Genomic DNA, 21,423 nt, shown 5'->3' with positions numbered 1-21,423 from the left:
ATTCCTGTGCATTTCTGCTCAGAAAAACCCCTGCTCCACTCAAAGGTTGCAATTTAGAAGTATATGTTTGTGTTAGCATTCCCAGGTCTGCGTTGGAAAATACCTGGAGACTGGGGGTGGAACTGAGAGAAGGTGGGGTTTGGGGTGGGTAGGGGCCTCAACACGGTACAATGCCATATACTCCCCCCTTTAAAGCAGCCAGTTTCTCCAGGTGAGCTGATCTCTGCCAGCTGGAGATCAGTTGTAAAAGCAAATCTCCAGGCCTCACCTGGAGATCAGCAACCCTAGTGCATGTGTGTATGCACGCCCATCTCTCCCAAAATGAAAAGGGTTTTGGAGTTTGGAAGATGTTAATTTGAGAGAGGACAGCTGAAAGCAGAGAGCTCCATAAACTACTCTGCTGTGTGCATTGTTATATATTGGGCTGTCAACCTCCAGGCGGTGCCTGGAGATCTCCTGCTATCACAACTGATCTCTGGAAAACAGGGAAAATGGCTGCTTTGGAGAGTGGACCCTAGCAGAGAGCCCATTTAGTGTAGTGGCTGAGTGTGCATTGAGTGTGCGGACTATTATCTGGGAGAACCAGTTTTGATTCCCCACTCCTCCACTTGCAGCTGCTGGAATGGCCTTGGGTTAGCCGTAGTTCTTGTAGGAGTTGTCCTTGAAAGGGCAGCTGCTGTAAGAGCCCTCTCAGCCCCACCCACCTCACAGGGTGTCTGTTGTGGGGGAAGGAGATAAAGGAGATTGTAAGCCGCTCTCGGACTCTTATTCAGCGAGAAGGGCGGGGTATTAATCTGCAGTCTTATTATTATTATACCCTGCTGAGGTCCCTGTCCTCCCCAAAGCCTACCCTTCCCAAGCTCCATTCCCCCAAAATCTCCAGTTATTGCCCAATCCAGAGCCAGCAGCCTTATGCGTGTATGTTTTTAAACTACTCCCTCTGGATTTCAGCCATTATAGAGAATGCTTTTATAATTCAGAATCAGACACTAAAAATATCCAAAAATCTCAAGAATAAGCCACCCTGAGCCCACTTGTAAGCCGCCTTGAGCCCACTTGCGGGATAGGACAGGGTATAAATTACAAAATTAAATTAAATTAATCTTCCGCCCATCGCATCAGGGGAACCCTTTGGTGTTGTCTCTCCTCAGAGGTTCACAGTGTCACTCCAAGACTTCCTTCTTAACCATCAAGCGTTATTGAGAGGCAAGTGGCTGAATGGAGACAGAGGTAAACAGGAAGGTTAAGCCCTGGAAAAATGCCTGGCCTCTTTCCTGCCACCATGTCTCCTCACCTGATAGGGGCCAAAGATTAGGGTTGCCAGGTCCAATTCAAGAAATATCTGGGTACTCTGGGGGTGAAGCCAGGATAATTTGGGAGTGAAGCCAGGAGCAAGGTTATGACAAGTATAATTGAACTTCAAAGGGAGTTCTGGCCATCACATTTAAAGGCACGCCTTTTAAATGTCTTTCCTCCACTGGAAACAATGAAGGATAGGGGCATCTTCTTTGGGAGCTCACAGAATTGGACCCCCTGGTCCAATCTTTTTAGAAGTTTGGAGGGTGTTTTGGGGAGAGGCACTGGATGCTATGATGAAAATGTGGTGCCTCTACCTCAAAAAACCGCCCTCCCCCCAGATCAATACTCCATTATACCCTATAGGAATGGGTCTCCATAGGGAATAATGGAGTGCCCAGCAGACATTTCCCTCCCTCCCCCTGCTTTCTGATGACCCTGAAGCAGGGGGAGGGCCTCCAAACTGGGGGATCCCCTGCCCCCAAATGGGGATTGGCAACCACCATACTCCTCTTTATTGGTTCCACTGCAGGGTAAGCTCTGGGCAAACAAACCCTTCAGGTCCTTTCTTGGTCAGTTGAAGACCATATTCAATGGTGGATACCTGACCATTGCTGTAGTCACTTTTCACTGCAAGCCATATTGGCAGCCATTTTGAATATGACCTCAGAGAATGAAATTTCCCACTTGATATTAATGAAAAGCCAAGTACTGCCCAGCACTAGGAGGGAAGAAAACCTCCAGAACAACAACATAAGAACTCCCGGAGCAGAACCTCCCTGCCATTTTGTTCTTACTTCCCATTCTCCTAGCCTCTTGTTTTGTTTTGTTACCTTAAAAAGCCTAGGCTATCAAATGTTCAAGTTCTTTCTCTTTTTTTACATTATAAAAGGAGAAAATGTAAGCAATGCTTCCTGCCACTTAGAATGTGAAGGCCATTTCCGATGTAAAAGTTGTGGGAGTCTCCTTAAGTGTTCATCTAGAAAATAACCTTTAGGGCAATGCTAACAAAGTCCGTCCTCAAATTTCTTCAGTGCCATTAGTTAGTTCAAGGATGTCAAAACATGTAAATGGGCTGTTCGAGACAAATTTCCACCAAAGAGCTTTTACTAGTGACCCTCGAAAGGCCTGGCCCCAGGGCACCTAATGTTCTAACTCGTCCCTTCTGTCACTTACTCAGCCATGCAAGGAGTCTTTAGATTTTTTTTTTTTAAGTCCCCAATTGCATTAAAAAATAATCCAGGACTGGTTACATACATGGAAAAACCAACAGCAACACACACCCCACCCCCTGAAAAGGCAGGGATTAAATGCAAATGTTTATTAGCAGTACAATGCTCAACCTAGATCATTTTTCAAATGTTTGGTATTATCAGCTCCTTGGTGCTTAAAATTCTGGCTGCCTTGGTGTGTGAGCTGTCCAGCAACAAGAACAACTTACTCATGTTAATGTTACCCTATAGTGCTATAAATATGCGAAACTATATAAGCGGCAATGACCAATCATGAGCTGAAGACCCGTTTCCAGTCTTGACGCAGCCTCATGTGTTAACGTACTTTTTTCTGCTGTGATCTCACTAGAAATGCATCATCATTTTTTTACCACTCTTATTCACCAGTTCTACACTTAGCAGCTGTGTTTGTTTACAGGGATAGGAACTGACTCAGGATAAATGGACTTCATCCAGCAGATTTTTGGGGGGCATTTTCCACTACACTTCACAATATATTGGTCCTCGTAGTCCAATTAGGCATTCATCACTAATGCTAGTCAAAGATGTTAGTTAAAGCTTTCTGACACCATGCGGGGAAGGGTTTTTTTATTGCTCAATACACACACACACACACTGTGAAGAGACTCATTAATAATGAAGTATATAAAAACACATTAAATAAGTACAACCTGGCTCATTTACATTTGGAAAAGTCATTATGGTATTGTCCATCCTTGCCCTTTTCACATTATGAATAAAGAATGCCAATTGTAGCTCATCCTGCAGTATGCCAGTCTAGTAAAAGTGATGAAATCCAGTGGTATTTTATAGCTCCATGGCCTGCCAGTATCCTCCACTCATATTGTAATCCACAGCTTAGAAAAGCCAATGCTGAAAGACCATAAACCAACCTTTCACACTGTGACATGTCAGCTCTTAAAAGAGCTTGCCATTTAAAGTCTCCACATGCTTTTGGAGTAGAAATGAGTAATAAAACATTTCAATATATAAAAAAGTCAACTTAACACAGTCTAAATAGAATTTTTTAGTGTAACTAATATATGCCAAAGTCCCTTATGTTAGCCTAAGCAAACAAAAGGATGTGATAATTTGGAAATTAAAGCTACGCATTTATGAGTTCATTTGTTTTAAATCAGAAGGTTCATCACGAATAAATTTTGGATCTCCTCATCTAGTACAGTCACAAATTGTATTGATTTTCTCACTCTATGTTCACCAGGTTCTCAAACATTAAATTCAAAATGGGTTTCATCAGGGCTATTTTTGTAGAAAAACCCCAGCAGAAACTCATTTGCATAGCAGGCCACACCCCCTGACACCAAGACTGTGTTCCTGTGTGTTCCTACTGAAAAAAAAACCCCTGGGTTTCATTCATGTATTAGCCTTTTTTTTCTTTTTTTGTGTGTGCTCTGATACTTCATTCAACAGCTTTGCAATATGTAGATGGAGTGCTGAAATGCTGGACATTATATCAATTTGTGATGCAGTTGTTTGGGGCATAAATATACAATTTTCAGCATGTGCAAAAAAAGAAAGTTGTGTGGGCTGTTGAGGAATATATGGATTGGCTCAGATCCAAAGATACAGAACTTCCACAGATGCTGCAGGCATCCATTGTAATAGTCTCCACATGTAAAATGAGACATATAGACCAACAGCCCCAACCACACTAACCCTGGTACCCATGAAAACTATGTGTGCATGTCAGAGTTGCTGAATGCATAAGGGCCAAAGGAATTCAAACAAAAATAACTAAACTTCTTTAATGAGTTTTGACTAGGGTTGCTAATCCCCAGGTGGGAGCAGGGGATCCCCTGGTTTGGAGGGGGGAGGGAAATGTCTGCTGGGCACTCATTATTCCCTATGGAGACTGATCCCCATAAAGAATAATGGAGAATTGATTTGCAGGTACCTGGAGCTCTGGGGGGCTGTTTTTTGAGGTAGATGCACCAAATTTTCAGCATAGCATCCAACACTTCTTCTCAAGAGACCCTCCAAGTTTCAAAAAGATTGGACTCAGGGGTCCAATTCTATGAGCCTCCAAAGAAGGTGCCCCTATCCTTCATTATTTCCAATGGAGGGAAAGCAGTTAAAAGGCGTGCAATCCCTTTCAATGTGATGGGGAGAACTCCCTTTGGAGTTCAATCATGCTTGTCGCACCCTTTCTCCTGGCTCCACCCCCAAAGTCCCCAGATATTTCTTGACTTGGCAACTCTAGTCTTGACTGCTATTTACAGCCAATAGAACTGATTTGGAGCCCCTTCTAATAATATATTGAGTCCTCACACAGCTCCAGTATAGTAGAGACTCCAGTTCACATGAGAGGCGTTCCCCCAATATGCTCATTTCCAGGGGTCATTTTGTAGAAAAACAGGTGGTGGAGCTCATTAGCATAACTCATTAGCATATGCTGCCACCAGCCAAAAGCAACCCATCGCAAGGAAGGAGAGCCCCAGGTGAGTAAGGTCTGCTTGGGTTGGCTAGAGATTCCAGCCAGCCCAAGCAGGCCTTGTTCACCTGGGAGGGGGGCCGTCAGAAAGGTTCAGGAGTTGCACTCCTGTGAGCTCCTGCTGAATTCAAGGCTTGCTCATTTCTATTCTAGTTTTTCTGCCAGCTTCCAAGAACAGAGAAAGCAGTTCTGACAGCAGTTTCTTCCATGTTACACAGACTTCAAATGGTACCAGAACAATGGAGGAGGAGGAGAACATTCTGCAGAAGCTGCCAGTCCAGCAACAACTACCACAGAGTGACAAGCTGCTGTCCTCATCTGCAGTAGTTATATGGTTATTTCATTTACTAACTGCACGTGCCAAAATATCTTTCTAAAGTGGCATATCCAGAGTGAGTTGCACATTCGTTCTAGTAGTGGTAAGAATGTCAAGACATCACAATAAGGCACACGGAGAACTCTGTCAAAGTAATTTATTGCTCTTTTCTGTGTAATTATGTTATGCTGGAGCAGACTGCTGGAAAAGTTAGTATAATCATTAGCAGAGTGGTGAATGTTTTGATTGTCAGACAGGTTGTATATGATGCAAATATATGAGTCAGAAATGATTTCACATAAACATTTTGCTTAACAGTAATCTGACTCATAACCTCCAACATAGAAAATAACAACCCTCACAAAACATCTGTGCACTACAAGCATTTAAAACTTGTAATAAGCCTCAAGAAATATTGCACGGCAAAACATGGAAAACTGGAGGAGGGGAAAAGAAGAAAAGAGTAAAATTGAAAAATAAATCTTCAGAAGTTCTGTAAAAAGCAGCTACGCCAACATTTTGAACCAAAGTTACTTATGTTGCATCCAGACATATTCCCCCATCCTCAAATGACAGAAGCAGCCATTTAAGAACAGCCAACAAACACACACGGAAGGGCTGTGCAGGTCATTTGTAATCCCAGGTGCTAAATTAGGACTAGGCAAAAACAGCACAGGTGGACAGCCCAAGATAGAGATTGCAGCATGGAATCAAGACAGCACTGGGACCCTTTTTTGTGTGTGGTACCCTCTACACTTCAAGTTTGATTGTACAGCATTAAATCAGGCTTGGAAGAGTCGCAATTTTGAACCGAGTTGCTAGCAGAGAGAGGCAGCTGGAAGGTAGCTTATCAAACTCCAAAAACTAATATACCCCATTCTTCAATTTAGCTGTGATATCAAATTCTATTTTTTTTAATTTGATGCCCTTTTGACAATACCCAGGAAAGATCATTGTTCCTTAGAATTCTGGTGCTTACTGCTTCTGTCCTCTGTTGGAGGAAGCACCACTTAAGTTGCACAAAAGCCTTAGATTTAGGATTGCCAGGTCCAACCCAGAAAATATCTGGGGACTTTGGGGGTGGAGCTGGGAGACTCTGGGGGTGCAGCCAGATTTTCCCATTTCCTAAAAGAAATAAATAAAAATACAGTAGTGCAGTTCCCCTGAATACAGTCTTCATTTCCTCGTCCCCTACATTTCCACTGAATGAAAGTGAACACACACACACATTCTCACAAAGCAGCCAAAATAAACACAGTTAACAAGCACATACTTTTGTGATTTCACTGGGGCAATTTACTCACATTACTGAATATAACTATCTAATGTATTTCAACCAACCTCTTAAAACTAATAGGAAAATGTAAGAACAGCCTAGGGGTGGAGTTTTCCTCCAAACAAACAGAGGGACTGAGAGGAAAGTGGGTCTGTCTGCTTGCCCCGCCCTCCTTGTAGTTTTCTTCTTGCCAAATTTAAAGGCATACACACATTCAGAAATGCAAACAGTTGCAAGCCTCTTCTAAACTTGCCAAGGTCTGAAGGCACATGGTGGTTGTTGGGATGGGTCTTTCCTCTGCCAGCCAACTGGCTGGTGGAGGAGCCTGAAAAATCAGGGGATCCCCTGCCCGGACCTGAAGACTGGCAAGCCTACTTAGACTTGAAGAAGTCTCCTTGGAGGACAGTTGGATCCATCCTGATATTTTAATAGGTTATTGATAGTATTTTCAGGAGGGAGGGGTGTACTGTTAGCAACTGTGAGCAGAAAAATAGAAAGACAGTGTATAAATTAAATAAATAAAACAAGCCATTTTGAAGGCAGAGCTGTTTCTCCTACTTCCTTGCACTGGCTGCAGGCTAAAGTGTTCACACGTAGGATCTTCCTGAAGCCACCCCACTGTTCCTTCTTTGAGTCAGAGCAAGGAGGTTTTAGTTTGATATGGCTCAAAGGAGAAGACCTGGAAGGCTCATGTGTCACTGTGAGCACAGTGACATATGGAGACTAAGGAGTTTCAGTGCGCTGTCTGTAGGGGTAACAATTTCCACATGGAAGAGGAGATTTTTACTGCCCTTCTATGGGAGATCCATTTAATCCACATTGCTAACCTCGTAAGAGGCCCTGGAGTTCCCTCAGAATTTCAGCTGATGTCCAGACTACAGGGACCAGTTTCCCTGGAGGAAATGGACATTTTGAAGGGTGGACCATACAGCATCACATTCCTGCTGAATTCCCTCTCATCTCCAATTTCCACCTTCCCCAAGCACTTCCCCCCAAATGTCTAGGAATTTCCTAAGTCATAGCTGGCATCCCTATTTATATAGGAATTCCACACTAATGTAGTTGTTTTAGCTGGAAACTGCTGTTTGGTTGTGTTGGGGAGGTTACTGCACTTTCTTTCGTTCTCTATCCCACCCTCTCCACAAGCGGACTCAGGGCGGCTAACAATCAACCAAAACACAATTCAAGGTTATAATTTAAAAAACAGTAAAATTAACAATTAAAATACATTTCATGGTGCTAAAACACATTTCATGGTACTAAAACACATTTCATGGTACTAAAACACATTTCATGGTCCTACTTATCACAGAACTATTAAATATATGTTTCTTATACTATATGTTTAGGAGTATCACTGCATCTAATAGTAAACTAGTTGACTGCAGACACAAAATGCAAAGCCAGGCCACACATAGACAAGGTAGAGGTCTTTATATAACCAGAGGACTCAGGTATGCAGTAAAATTTGACTGCATGTTGACTCCTTCCCCCCAACACACACACATAAACACATGCATACATATACACACGCAACTAAGAAAAGTATGCTCCGAGAGATGTGGAATGTTAAAAGCCGCTGATGAGTAGAAAGGGTGTTCCAAAAGAAGAGCCATTTGGAGGCAAGATGCCAAGGTTCAATGCAATATGTAATCAACCAGCTTGATTAGAGCTAGAAGGTATGCATAGGGGTGATCAGTATAGAAAATAATAACAATAAATGGAACAGTAAGACTAGTATTACAGAACTGGAGACCAACATAAAAAATTCTATCTGAGGCATGCCATAATGAGAAAAGGGGTTACAAAGGTAGAGGACACTGTAGCGCAGGGGTGTCAAACATGTGGCTTATGGACCAGATCAGGCCCCGGAGGGCTCCCATCAGGCCCATGAACAATTCACTGTTGTCTGCTTCCTTCTCCCTCTCTCGCTTCCTTCTGCATCACAGCTTGCTTTGCCACACTTTCTCAATCGCACAGGAACTTTAGAGCAAAGTCTCTATTTTCTCCATTGGCTGACCAGCACTTGAAGCAACTTATATACAAAAGCTCACAATGCCCAGCCGTTTCATGTTTTCCTCTGGGTCTTAGGATCAAAGCATTGACCATGAGATTTCTGTGATGAATGTCAATAAATCAAAAGTATGTTTGCAACTTACAGATATGCACTTGAACTACACCTAAACAGCATACTCAAGATTGCTACAGCACAGACATCAGCTACAGATTTTGATGCAATAATTCAGAGAAAGAGGTGACAATTATCAGAGACTGTTAAATAAACAAAATATTGAAGAAGTGCTAATCTTTTAAGCATGTTTTAAGTTTTTTTTAAAAAAATTAATTGTGTTTGTCTGTGTCCTTTATAAAGTTTATATTTCTGCTACCAGGCACACATGGCCTTGCCCAGCAAAGGCCTCATTTATGTCAGATCTGTCCCTCATAAAAAAAAATCAGTTTGACACCTCTGCTGTGGGATAAAAGAAGTGATACATATAATAAACATTTCAATGGATTGCAATACTGTCCCTTATAGAAGTATTCCAGATGGGAATATTTGTGAGATAGGAGTAGGGTTGTGACCCCCCCCCCCGCCCAGCCGCCAGCAAGAGATGGGGGGGAGGTAAAGTTGCCAAATCCAGGTTGGGAAACTCCTGGTGATTTGGGGGTGGAGTCTGGGGAGAGCAGGGACCTCAGTGGGGTACAATGCCATAGAGTCCACCCTCCAAAGCATCCATTTTCTCCAGGGGAACTGATCTCTGTAATTTGAAGATGAGCTGTAATTTCGTGGAAACCCAGGTCCTAGGAGAATTAATAGATCGTTCATCCCTTCTTCTGGGACACTTCAGTTGCCCTCAGCATATGTACCTTCCATACAGTTTGTCACCACTCTTGCATGTTTTTTAAACAAGTTTACAGAAGATGAGGGGAAAACTATTCTTTCAATGTTCCCACTATTAAACAACCCACATGCTACTGAATGGAATATTTTGCTTATACTACTACTATAGTTATTATAGTTTCTTAACAAGCAAGACAAATCAGAGAAGTTCTTCTATTGTGAACCAATAAGAAAGAAAGAAAGAAAGAAAGAAAGAAAGAAAGAAAGAAAGAAAGAAAGAAAGAAAGAAAGAAAGAAAGAAAGAAAGAAAGAAAGAAAGAAAGAAAGAAAGAAAGAAAGAAAGAAAGAAAGACACACTTTAAAATCTGAAATCCTTTTGCATTCTTAAATTAAAATTTTCTGGCAAGAGAACTTCATCACCACAGCTTAGTCAGCATAAAGTAAATATTGGCATGGCATACCTGTTTAGTTTCTTCTTATAAACAAATCATTTATAAACAAATCATCATCTCTATAGCCATTGCTTGTCTTTGAAGTAACATGAAAGGGTTTCTCCCACCCCAATAATTAAGTAATCAAATATATGTCTAACTTTTCCAGGTGAAGAATAGTTGTAGAGAAAAGAAGGAGAAAGAGAGGCCTTTGTGGCTGCCTTGTAGATGGCTGGAAACTAGGGTTGCCAGGTCTGTGTTGGAAAATATCTGGAGACTTTGAGGGTGGATCCAGGAGAGGGTGGGGTTTGGAGAGGGGAGGGGCCTCAGCATGGTACAATGCCATAGACTCCACCCTCCAAAGCAGCCATTTTCTCCAGGGGAGCTGCCAGTGGGAGATCTCCAGGCCTTACCTTTGAGTTGTTCTTCCCACCTGGAGGCTGGCAACCCTCGAGGTTTTGTTTCCTCTTATTATGAAAATAACAGTACAGACATAGTCTAGGAACAGAACAAACTGTCTTCCTTTAGCTACAATTAAAGATCAGACCATATAAATTAGACATTCCATTTAAAATCTGAAATCTTCTTTCATTCTTAGATTAAAATTTTCTGGCAAGAGAACTTCACCACCACAGCTTAGTCAGCATAACGTAAATGTCGGCATGGCAACGCTGAAGTAACATGAAAGGGTTTCTCCCACCCCAATAATTCTACCCTCTACAGCAGCCATTTTGTCCCGGGGGAACTGATCTCTGTACAGGGTTGCCAGGTCCTTTCTGGCCACCAGCGAGGGGTGGGGGTAAAGTTGCCAAATCCAGGTTGAGAAACTCCTGGAGACTTGTGGATGGAGTCAGGGGAGGATAGGGCATTCAGTGGGAAACACTGCTACAGGGTCCTCCCACCAAAGCATTCTTTTGATCTAAGGCAGGGGTGGGGAACATCAGGCCCGAGGGCCATTTTCAGCCCTCAAGACCACTTGTTCTGGCCTTCATGGATTGCTGGGCCGAGCACCCCTTCCTCTCTCGTGGGCATTGTGAAGGACTGCTGCTGGGGTATGTGGGTGCCTTTAAAGATCTGCTGGGAGCAGTTGAAGGGAGGGAGAGAGGGCTGGCCGGGATGGGGGTGAGAGCCAGCTACCACCAGTTCAGTTTGCACTTGATTGTCCCAGATGGTGTGGCCTAGTATGCTAAGGTGCTAATATTAGGGGATGTTGTCTAATATGTCTGGACCTAGGTGTTTGTCTAGGGCAGCAGGCTGGTATGTGTGTGTGTGTGTGTATTGAATTAGGCTCACTAATGATTACAAATAGAAAAATAGTTATTTGCATTAATTTTGCCGGCCTGAATCATTCTCCCTCAGAGGAGCACTGTTTTTTAAGTTGATAATTTCGTATGGCCCGCAAATGATGTTATACATATCCAAATGGCCCTTGGCAGAAAAAAGGTTCCCCACCCCTGATCTACCCCAATCTAAGGGAAGTGATGTCTGGAAATGAACTGTAATTCCAAGGGATCTCCAGGTCCCACCTGGAGGCTGGCATCCCTAGCTCTACAGTCTGGAGATCAGTTGTAACTCCATGTGACCACCAGGTTCCACTTGGAGTCTTGAAATGCTAACTATGAAAATCTTACCTCTCACAAAAGAACTACAATGGCAAAATAATGAAGAAACTGGTACAATTATGTACTTTCCGTGACATGCTTCTAATTAACCACTCGCTTGGTCAATGTTAACTAAGTAAAGTTCAGATCACCCATCCCTGATGCAAATACAGGGTAACCCAACTGCCTCAGGGTCTTTGTCTCCTCACTAACTTGAAAAAACCTCTGGTTCTTTCAGGGTTAGGCAGACATCCTTGAATTCAGAGTTCTTATAACATGGAGTCTATTTCAGAATAAATTCTTTCCCCCAGGTAGCCACAGAACTCCAGAATTTTGAATCTGCAATGGGAGAGAAAGCTTGTGTTCATATGAAGTTGTGAGACGTGGAGAACAGGAGGTAAAACCACTAGTGACTGAAACCAGAGTTGGTGATAGTCATCTACACAATTATTTATAGTATCTATTCCAGTATCACCACCTTTCTTGGTCAATCAGAACCACAGAAACTACTCTGGGAAAAAGCAGAGAATCTTCCAGGGACAATTACACATTCCCATATTTCCCACTGCTGTCAGTGTGGACAGATAAGAGAGCACGGGACCATTATCATGCATGAAATGCAGTGCCTAGTAAGTGACAAAATAAACACTGTGTGGGTGTGCCTTCAGCAATGCTATATTCACTCCTCCATCATACATCTACGTTAAATATAAACATTTCAACGGTGCCTAAGAAGTTTGCTCTGTTTTCAATTACACCTTGTTGCCTAATGGGAAAGGTGGCTTTGCTTCAATAGACATTATGTCACTCTTTAGCCCTTGAGTAAACATAGAGTCTAACCTCTTTACAAGTAGTACCCTCTAGGCAACTGTAATATAGAAACTGACAAGATAAGTATTTTTGCATGTGCACCTTGTGGGGTTGCTTGCTAAAAACATCAGTTCTTGCGGATTAGGCTTTAAATTATATGCCACTATAGAAAACTGTACTGTACACATCTCTAATAAGGAGCTTACCATTAATAAAGTACAGAAAATATGTAGCTTTTAATCCTCTTTATTTTCAGTGTAAGGCACCAGTTTTCAACCAGTTCCTGCCTGGATCCTGTCTTTTAATTTCAATCTGCAACACTGAATCCTACATCCCCAACCGAGCACAAGCTTTTTGTTACTATACATACACATCTGTCTTTCTCTCTGTTTTTTTCTCCCTTCCCTATTAGGCACTCCTAAAGTATCTTGGAAAAAATGTTAGCATGGTATGACCCACTTTAGCATGTATGTCAACTGTCCCAATTCACTTGGAACAGTTTGTTACCTATCCCTAGTAAATCATTCTCCATATTTTGTCTTCTGGAGAGGTTTCAAGGATGCACGATTGCCAGAGTTGTATTTTCTAGATCTCTAAGTGGGTGGGTGGAAAACAGATGCATCTTCAAATCTAGGATACATGCAATGCATTTACAAATACAAAATGTCTCTGTGTTACTTTTGTTCCATGACCTTGTGTTCAGGCAGTAAATATACTAGATGTGGTATTCTATAGTGGCATTCTATAATTCACATAGGGGAACAAGTTAAAGTAAATAATATACTCAGTTTACAAACACTCCGACTCCAGAAGCCAGTGCAGGGCAGGTTATTTGAGAATATATTGTTAGTAGCTCAAGATGAGATTTCAGCGAATGTGCATCAGTGGGAATCAAGAAACTCAGACTTGATAATTCCTTGGGAACGTGTATTCCAAATGCAAAAGAAGGCCCTTATTTTAGTCTGGAAAGTGCTGGAGGAAATGCATTAGGCCACAAAACATCCTACCAATGGAAAACCAGTGGTGTGTTAATGTTAACACTATACAGATGAAATCTCAGGGCTCTCCAGCTGTGACTTGTCAAACTCTCCAGCATTATTAATTTTTCTACTCTTTCCCCAAGAAGCTCATTTTCTGCTCGCAACAATTCTGTAGAATAGGTTAGGCTAAAAAGTTAATGACTGGCCCTAGGCCACCACAGTTGTGATGATAACATTGAGAAGAACAACAACAATGTGAGCTGTTTTGGGTCCCCACTGAATCTCCCTTCACAAAATGAACTAAATAAATAAAGGTCATATCTGAGTGGAGATTTAGGTATCCTCACTCCTACTTTGGCGGTCTGTCCTCTATTTGCATAAGTTAACTCAGTGCTGTATATATTTCTGGTCCTGTATTCTATGCTGAACTTGCAGCTCTCTGTAAACTGCATGCTTTATGCGAAGCTAATTTTACTGCTATATGACACGTGAAACAGCACCAGAATGCTTGCACATATACCAGAATGCTTGCACATATAAGGAAGCAACAAAGTTTCATACCCAAAGATTGGGTGAGAGGGGGAAAAATGAGAACTAGATTAAACCAGGGGTAATTTTGTAGAAAAATAGGTGGTGGAGTTCATCCAGGAATTGTTATGCGCTTACTATTTAATGGACAAGGAGGTGGAACTCTCAGAAGGAGGAGGTGGAACTCTCAGAAAAGGTTCAGGAGCTGCACTCCTGTGAGCTCCCACTGAATCTGAGGCTATTTGATTACCTACTTATTTGATTTGCTATTTGATTACCTGCTTAACAAATGAAAAGCTTCAGTGGCGTGAGAGCAAATGGCCACTGCCAATGGTCTAGGTTTTTTTTGGAGTCCAGCATTTTTCTGCTATGGGGCAGGTTCTGCTGCCTCCAATACAGTCAGCAGAGAGAAGCCTCCAGAAGGGACAATGTTGGAATCACACCTCTAGGACTGGCTTCATCTCTTTCCTTCTCCACTCCAGCTGTTTGTGGGGGAGGAGGATGACAAAAATAATGGCTCCAAAATCCCATGACCTAGAAAAAATACCTGCCAAAAAAAAATCCCAAATCAGTAACAACACTTCTGAAAAACCACAACAAGGACAGTAGCCTACCCAAAATGTGGATCAGAAATTATTACAAACATTTTTTGCAGAGCACGTCCTTATTAAATAGTGGCCTTCTTTAACATCTTACTAAGTGTTAATTCTCTCTCTGCTTACCACTGATGGTGTTTTGTTAGTATGCAGTAAATATACCATTGGCCAGATCTGGAAGGATGAGGAATGTTCAGTAGAGTATTTGAACAGAAGAATCATTAAATAAACCATTTCCTGTATGGTTGTACTGCTTAGCTTAATGATCAACATCATTTATCAAAACCTCTAAAAGAAAACACTACAATGACCTCTCATACCAAAGTTTCCTCAAGATCTCATTAAAATGTGCAATTCCACTGTGCGTGCCAACGTCCATTTTCTTATTTCCTCCTCTGTCAAATGGCATATGATAGCATCCCTACAATATGCTTCAAACTCTGTTCTCTTAAAAGCTGCCTGTCCTTTGCTCACACTTGCTTATGTAGTTTCTAAATTTACACACCACTATGCTGCATTCCTGCTGTCTGTCAATATTCTTTGAACAGACGACAAAGAATAATTCAATGTGCACTGTTCTTTAACCAAAGACAAAGCATCTATAGTGTGCTTTCATCCTGCCCCAAGATTAAGCATGTTCCTTCACTTGGGAACAATTTTCATGAACACATGGGATGGCCCAGAAAACAGACTCTGATTCTCTGCATCTTCACTGTAGCGCACAGAGCAGATGATGCTTTTCTAGGAAAGTAATGTACTTCCTACTCTCTTAGCCCCAGCTCTGCAGAGACCATAGTTATGCAGGCTGCCCGGTAACCATTAAGGGATCTGCACCATTCTAACATAGACTAGCAGAAGCCAGCATGGTCCAAAAGACTAAGCACATCCACAATACACAAGCCAGTCATCTAGGAATAGCATAGCAAATGTCTAATATTAGGAGAAGAAAGAAGAGAAGAGAAGAGAAGAGAAGAGAAGAGAAGAGAAGAGAAGAGAAGAGAAGAGAAGAGAAGAGAAGAGAAGAGAAGAGAAGAGAAGAGAAGAGAAAAGAGATTTATACCCCACCCTTCACTAATTAAAGGAGTCTCAGAGCAGCTTACAAATCTCCTTTCCCTTCCCCTCCCCACAACAGACACCCTGTGAGATAGGTGGGGCTGAGAGAGCTCTTCCAGAACTGCTCTTGAGCAGAACAGCCTTGAGAGAACTTGCGGCTGACCCAAAGTCACATCAGCAGTTGCAAGTGGAAGAGTGGGGAATCAAACCCAGTTCTCTCAGACAAGAGTTCACGTACTTAATCACTACACCAAACTGGCTCTATTCAAGCTCTATGGGTCTCTACAGCACTGAGACTTCTAGTATCACACTACAATTGTGCTCCTTTAAACTAAAATTTCAGTGTTATCAATTTCAATTCCCCAGTAGCACATAAGCATAGCCTCTCCAAATATGACATCTTTGTATAACATCCACTGATTGCTTGAGATGGTATAGAATTCAACCTAGCAAGTAAAAAAAAACCTCTCCTATGACGGGGCACAATCAGCTACTTCTGGGATAGGACAATCCCAATGAAGTGGGAGAGCAAACTCTGCATGCTCTGATATGAGAGCTTAGAAAATCCAAATCATACAAACGACCGAAAATCACCATTCGAGCTCTCTCCAAACCCATCCACTCATATTCTAGTATCTAAATTCAATCACGTGCTCTGTGATGAAATAGGCAATGCAATGTGAAGGAATTACATTCAGTTTACTAAAATCTGACCACCACCTCTTCTTCACAGTTCCAGATTACTTTTATATCATACAGATTGCCTGGTAGTAACACACATACATGTCCCACATTGCTGCCGCTCCGGTTCCCCAGATCGAACCTACGAAGTCGAGCAGCGAACGAAGGCCACCGGCTTATTTTAAAGACTATGTTTCTTGAACTAGGGGGGGCGGGGAGTGTTGTGTCTTGCAATTCGGTCCCTGAATTTACAGCACAACGCGAGTGCGCACACGCAGAGGTGACCAGTGGGAAACCGCAGGTCGCCGGACTTAAGGACAAAAATACACTCCGCCTAAGAAGATCTGTGGTGGGAAGTTTAACTGGCCAGGATTGGACCTGTCCAGGAAAGGAGGTGCTTCCACGAGATGTATATAATCGGGGACCCAGCCCCACCATGCTCTCCTGTGATGTACTCGCCAATAAAGCATGTTGCCTTCTAAATGTCTCGGAACTCAGTACATTACAGTGCCTTCAAAAGACAAAGCTCCCTTCATTAGTCTTGCTTCATGAAAAAGACATGAGGCCACAAAATGACGAAAAGCACATTCAAGGGACACACGTCCATTTGAGGTCAAACACTAACACTGATACTACTTTTCCCTGATTATACGAACAAACCAATAAGTTGTCATCAAAAAGCAATCAAATACCCTGTCATATGAAGCCACTTTATATTAAGTTGGAGTCAAATCATTGATCCAGCTGAGGGTTGCCAGGCCTCCCCTGGCTACTAGGGTTGCCAGATCCAGGATGGGAAACTCCTGGAGATTTGAGCAGGGGTGGAATTCTACCAGGAGCTCCTTTGCATATTAGGCCACACACCCCTGATGTAGCCAATCCTCCAAGAGCTTATAATGCTCTTTTTTGTAAGCTCTTGGAGGATTGGCTACATCAGGGGCGTGTGGCCTAATATGCAAAGGAGCTCCTGCTAAAATTCCACGCCTGGATTTGGGGAAGAAGCCCAGGCAGGACACTGGGGTACAATGTCATAATGCCACCCTCCAAAAAGCTCTATTTTCTCCAGGGTACCGGATCTCTGTAGTGTGGACATCAGCTGTAATTCTGGCAAATTCCCAGGTCCCACCTGGTGGCTGATATCCTAGTCCAGCTATACCTATACTTGCCCCAAAAGAATAGTAGCTCTCCAAGGTCTCAAAACTGAGTTTTTTTCAAACATTTACTTGCGTTTTAATGGCCCTTTTTAAAAAACGGCTTGTATTTTAATACTGTAGGTAGTTTTTTTTTACCATAAACTGCCTTGAGCAGGACTTTGACGAGGCAGCACAGAAATATTCTAAATAAAAAAAATAAATTCAGAGATATCATAAGTCAAACCTGTGTATAAAAACACATGCTCTACCCCTGATTATATTTCTCATATTTCTTACAACCTACACAGATACATTTATGTAAAGTGAGCTTGGATTTGACAACAGGGCTGTGATCACACATGCTACATAATGAACTTTCCAACTGGATTCTGCCAGTTCTCACAGTAAAGTCCAGTTGGAAAGTGCATTGAAAGTGGATTGAAAGTGCATTATTTAATGTATGTGATCGCAGCCCAGGCGTCCCTAATTTAATCAAGTATAGACAGAAACTGGCAACAGACCCTTCACACTGCAAGATACTTTATTCATTGATTAGAAAGAGGCTGCTTAGCTCACATGCTTGCTAGCTCTACATCATTCAATGATATGGGCAGGTTTGGAAATAAGGGGCATCTGTTAAAACATGAATTGATGCCTATCCAATAAGGGTGGCATCTCAGGGCTTGCACACACTTTGCATTCTTCCCCTTAGGCTCAGCACCTGCCAGCTTCATCAAAAATGTATGTAAATCCACTTCATTCTGTGCAAATCTTGACTTTGAAAGTTAGATTTTTGATCCCTGCTCTAAACTAGAATTCATTAGCAAGTGGGATTTGAGAAGCCTGCAGGGTAACAAGTGCCTACTTATATAAGAAGTGGGGCTGTGGAACAGCAGCCGAGCATCTGCTTTGTACGTCAAAGGTCCTGGGTTCAATCACTGCCATTTCCACTCTAAAAATCACAGGTAACTAAGTAATGTGAAAGTCCTCTGCCCGAGACCACTGCTCCCTCTAAGCCAGGGTTGGCCAAACTGTGGCTCGGGATCCACATGTGGCTCATTCACATATATTGTGCGGAGAGCCAGTTTGGTGTAGTGGTAAAGTGTGCAGACTCTTATCTGGCAGAACCGGGTTTGATTCCCCACTCCTCCACCTGCACCTGCTGGAATGGCCTTGGGTCAGCCATAGCTCTCGTAGGAGTTGTCCTTGAAAGGGCAGCTGCTGTGAGAGCCCTCTCAGCCCCACCCACCTCACAGGGTGTCTGTGGGGGGGGGGAAGGTAAAGGTGATTGTGAGCCGCTCTGAGTCTCTGATTCAGAGAGAAGGGCGGGGTATAAATCTGCAGTCTTCTTCTTCAAAGCCCCCATCACCACCTTGGAGAAGGCATTTGTCTCTTTAAATCACTTTGCCAAGCCAGATGGCAGGCTGGAGAATGCATTTCAAGTTAAAGTTGCTTTCTTTCCACCTCCACCTCCCTCCCCCATCTATTTGACTTCCTTCCTTCCTTCTGCCTGCCTGCCTGCTCTCAAACATCCAAGGTTCATGTCTTGTGGCTCTCAAACATCTGACACTTATTCTATGTGGCTCCTATCTTAAGCAAGTTTGGCCACCCCTGCTCTAAGCTGTGTGTGTGAGCGACCACTCATTAACACAGGAAGCCCCACTCAACAGCATCCTGGAGCTGTACAGGGTCTTGCACTGCCCATTTAAAGATTACAGCAGTTATAATCTGCTCAGGATGGGAACTGTTACACTCAGTAGGGAAAACAATGAGATGAGCCACTGAGACGCTGGTGAACCAACTACCCATCTGAATTACAGTACTGGCCTCCACAGACCAGTGGTCTGACTCAGTGTAAGGTAGCCAATATGGGGTTGCCAACCTCCAGGGAGCACCTGGAGATCTCCCGCTATTGCAATTGATCTCCAAACAATGAAGATGAAGATGAAGATATTGGATTTATATCCTGCCCTCCACTCCGAAGAGTCTCAGAGCGGCTCACAATCTCCTTTACCTTCCTCCCCCACAACAGACACCCTGTGAGGTGGGTGGGGCTGAGAGGGCTCTCACAGCAGCTGCCCTTTCAAGGACAACCTCTGCCAGATCTATGGCTGACCCAAGGCCATCCCAGCAGGTGCAAGTGGAGGAGTGGGGAATCAAACCTGGTTCTCCCAGATAAGAGTCTGCACACTTAACCATAACACCAACCTGGCTCTCTGATATAATGAGGATCAGTTCCCCTGCAGAAAACAGCTGCTTTGGAGAGTGGACTCTATGGCATTATACCCTGCTGAGGTCTCTCCCTCCCCAACTCTCACTCTCCAGCCTGGCTTGCCCTGCTACTAGGCAAACAAGGCAATCACCTAGGGCGCTGGCCTTCTGGGGGCACCAAACTGGGTACCACCATGTGACTTGGTAACATTATCAGTAGGGGGGGGGGTCATTATTTAGCCTACCTAGAGTGCCAGACAGTCTAGGGCCAGTCCTGCCTCCACCTCCCAAATTTTCAGCTATTTCCCAACCCAGGGCTGGCAACGCTATCCCAATCCATGATGCCAGAAGACAGCCGTTTCCCTGGGGAGAGCCTGCATAAACAAACAGCCACGTGCGAGAAAGCAGGCCTACCCAATGCAGGAAGCGCCAACCGGGAAGACCCGAGTTTGGACAGCGGGTGCGCGCGCACCCCCCCCCCAACCCAGTGCCACCTTCGGCCAGGTGTCTCCCCGAGGCCCCGCCCTCCTCCGCCGCCCGGCACTCACCCAGGTTGACGAAGCTCATGACCAGGTCGGCCTCGTTGAGGAAGGCGCTGTCCTGCGCGCTGGCCAAGGCGCCGGGGGGCTGGGAGTCGCCCAGGAGCGTCTTGCGCGGCAAAGGCTGGGCGGCCGGAGGCGCCTGCGGGCGGGCCCCGCCGCCTTTCCCCTTCTCCTCCTCCTCTTCCTCCTCCTCGCTGGAGGACAGCGCGTTGTACAGATCCAGCATGAAGAGGGGCGCCGAGTTGAGCCGGCCTGGGGGCTCCGGCCGCCGGGGAAGTGCAGCCTCCCTCTGCTGCTCTCCCGGCGGCTGCAAGCCGTGCAGCGGCCGGGGCCGGTGAGGCAAGCCCAGGACCGAGAGGATCTCCTTCTGCATCTCCCGCTTCTCGTGCGACTTGAGGCGCCGGTAGAGGAAGCCCGCCGCCGGGGAAGAGGACGACGAGGCGGTGGCGGCCACTGGAGGCGCCTGAGGCGGCGGCTGCTGCTGCTGCTGCTGTTGCTCGTGGCTGCCCGGCGGCGGCAGCAGCGCCCCCGCGGCGGGCAGGAGGGGCAGCGCAGGCGGCGACCCGCCGCAGCAGCTCCACGCCAGCGCCCACCACCAGCACAGCCGGCGCAGCAGCAGCAGCCGCCCGGGCATCGCTGCCCCGCCTCGCCTCTGCCGCTGCCTCTGCTCGAGCGGACCCCTGGCCCTCAGGGTGCCTCCGTTAGGGGGCGTCAGTCCTTCATGGGAGGGGAAGAAGGCGAGGGCTCGCGGCCGCCCGCCGAGTCCTGCACCCCATCCTTCGCGCCACACCCCTCCTGCCCTCCCTCGCGGGGGCGCTAGAGAGCGAGCTGCCGCGCGGGGGCTTCGCGGGCTGCCTCCCCAAAAAGGGGCCGAGGGGCGAGCGCTCGCCTCAGGTGTGGGAAGAAGCAGCCCCGCGCGCGCCGTCTGGCAAGGCGACTCCGAACTTCCACGCCGCCGTCCAAGCGAAAGTGGAGCAGCTTCCCCGCCTTAAAACTCTCCTCCTTCCCTTCGCGATAGTGGAAGTCGGGCAGAGAAGGAAGAAGCAGCAGCAGCAGCCTTTGGCAAGAATTGCCAAAGAGGGGGAGAGAGAGAGACAGAGAAAGAATGGGATGCGCGCGGGAGAGCAAACTCGTCGGGCTTGCTCCTCGGGAGGCGAAACGGTTCCTGCAAAAAAAAAAAACCCTTTGGGGGAAAAAAAGCGCCAGCGAGGGAGCGCTGCGAGACAAATCCCAATTTGCGCGCGGGCGCTCTCCGCGCTTAGGCAAGCAGGCGGGCCGGCGGCGCTCGCTCATGTGCCGCTCCTCGCAGGTACCGCACAGCCCAGGCGCCCGCCTCCTCCCTCTCCGCCGATGGGCAGCCCAGGCAACTGTTCAAGAGCCTGCCCGCCGGTCCCGGGCCGTCACGTCTGCGGCGGTCTCTCCTCCCCGCGAGGGGGCGTTGCC

At 45.1% G+C, this 21,423-nt stretch overlaps 1 protein-coding gene across 1 annotated transcript in view; it reads right to left on the bottom strand.

The window, feature by feature from the left end:
- BMP6 (bone morphogenetic protein 6) overlaps positions 1-20,614 on the bottom strand; it is a 134,348-nt gene extending 113,734 nt beyond the window's left edge. The window contains exon 1 of the mRNA XM_060244361.1: positions 19,987-20,614. Coding sequence (XP_060100344.1) covers positions 19,987-20,614 — 628 coding nt within the window. The remainder of the gene's footprint in view (positions 1-19,986) is intronic.
- Between the last annotated feature and the right edge of the window lie 809 nt (positions 20,615-21,423).

This window comes from Heteronotia binoei, chromosome 7 (assembly GCF_032191835.1).
Source record: "Heteronotia binoei isolate CCM8104 ecotype False Entrance Well chromosome 7, APGP_CSIRO_Hbin_v1, whole genome shotgun sequence".
Classification (NCBI taxonomy): domain Eukaryota; kingdom Metazoa; phylum Chordata; class Lepidosauria; order Squamata; family Gekkonidae; genus Heteronotia; species Heteronotia binoei.
This window is presented reverse-complemented; position numbering and strand designations above follow the sequence as displayed.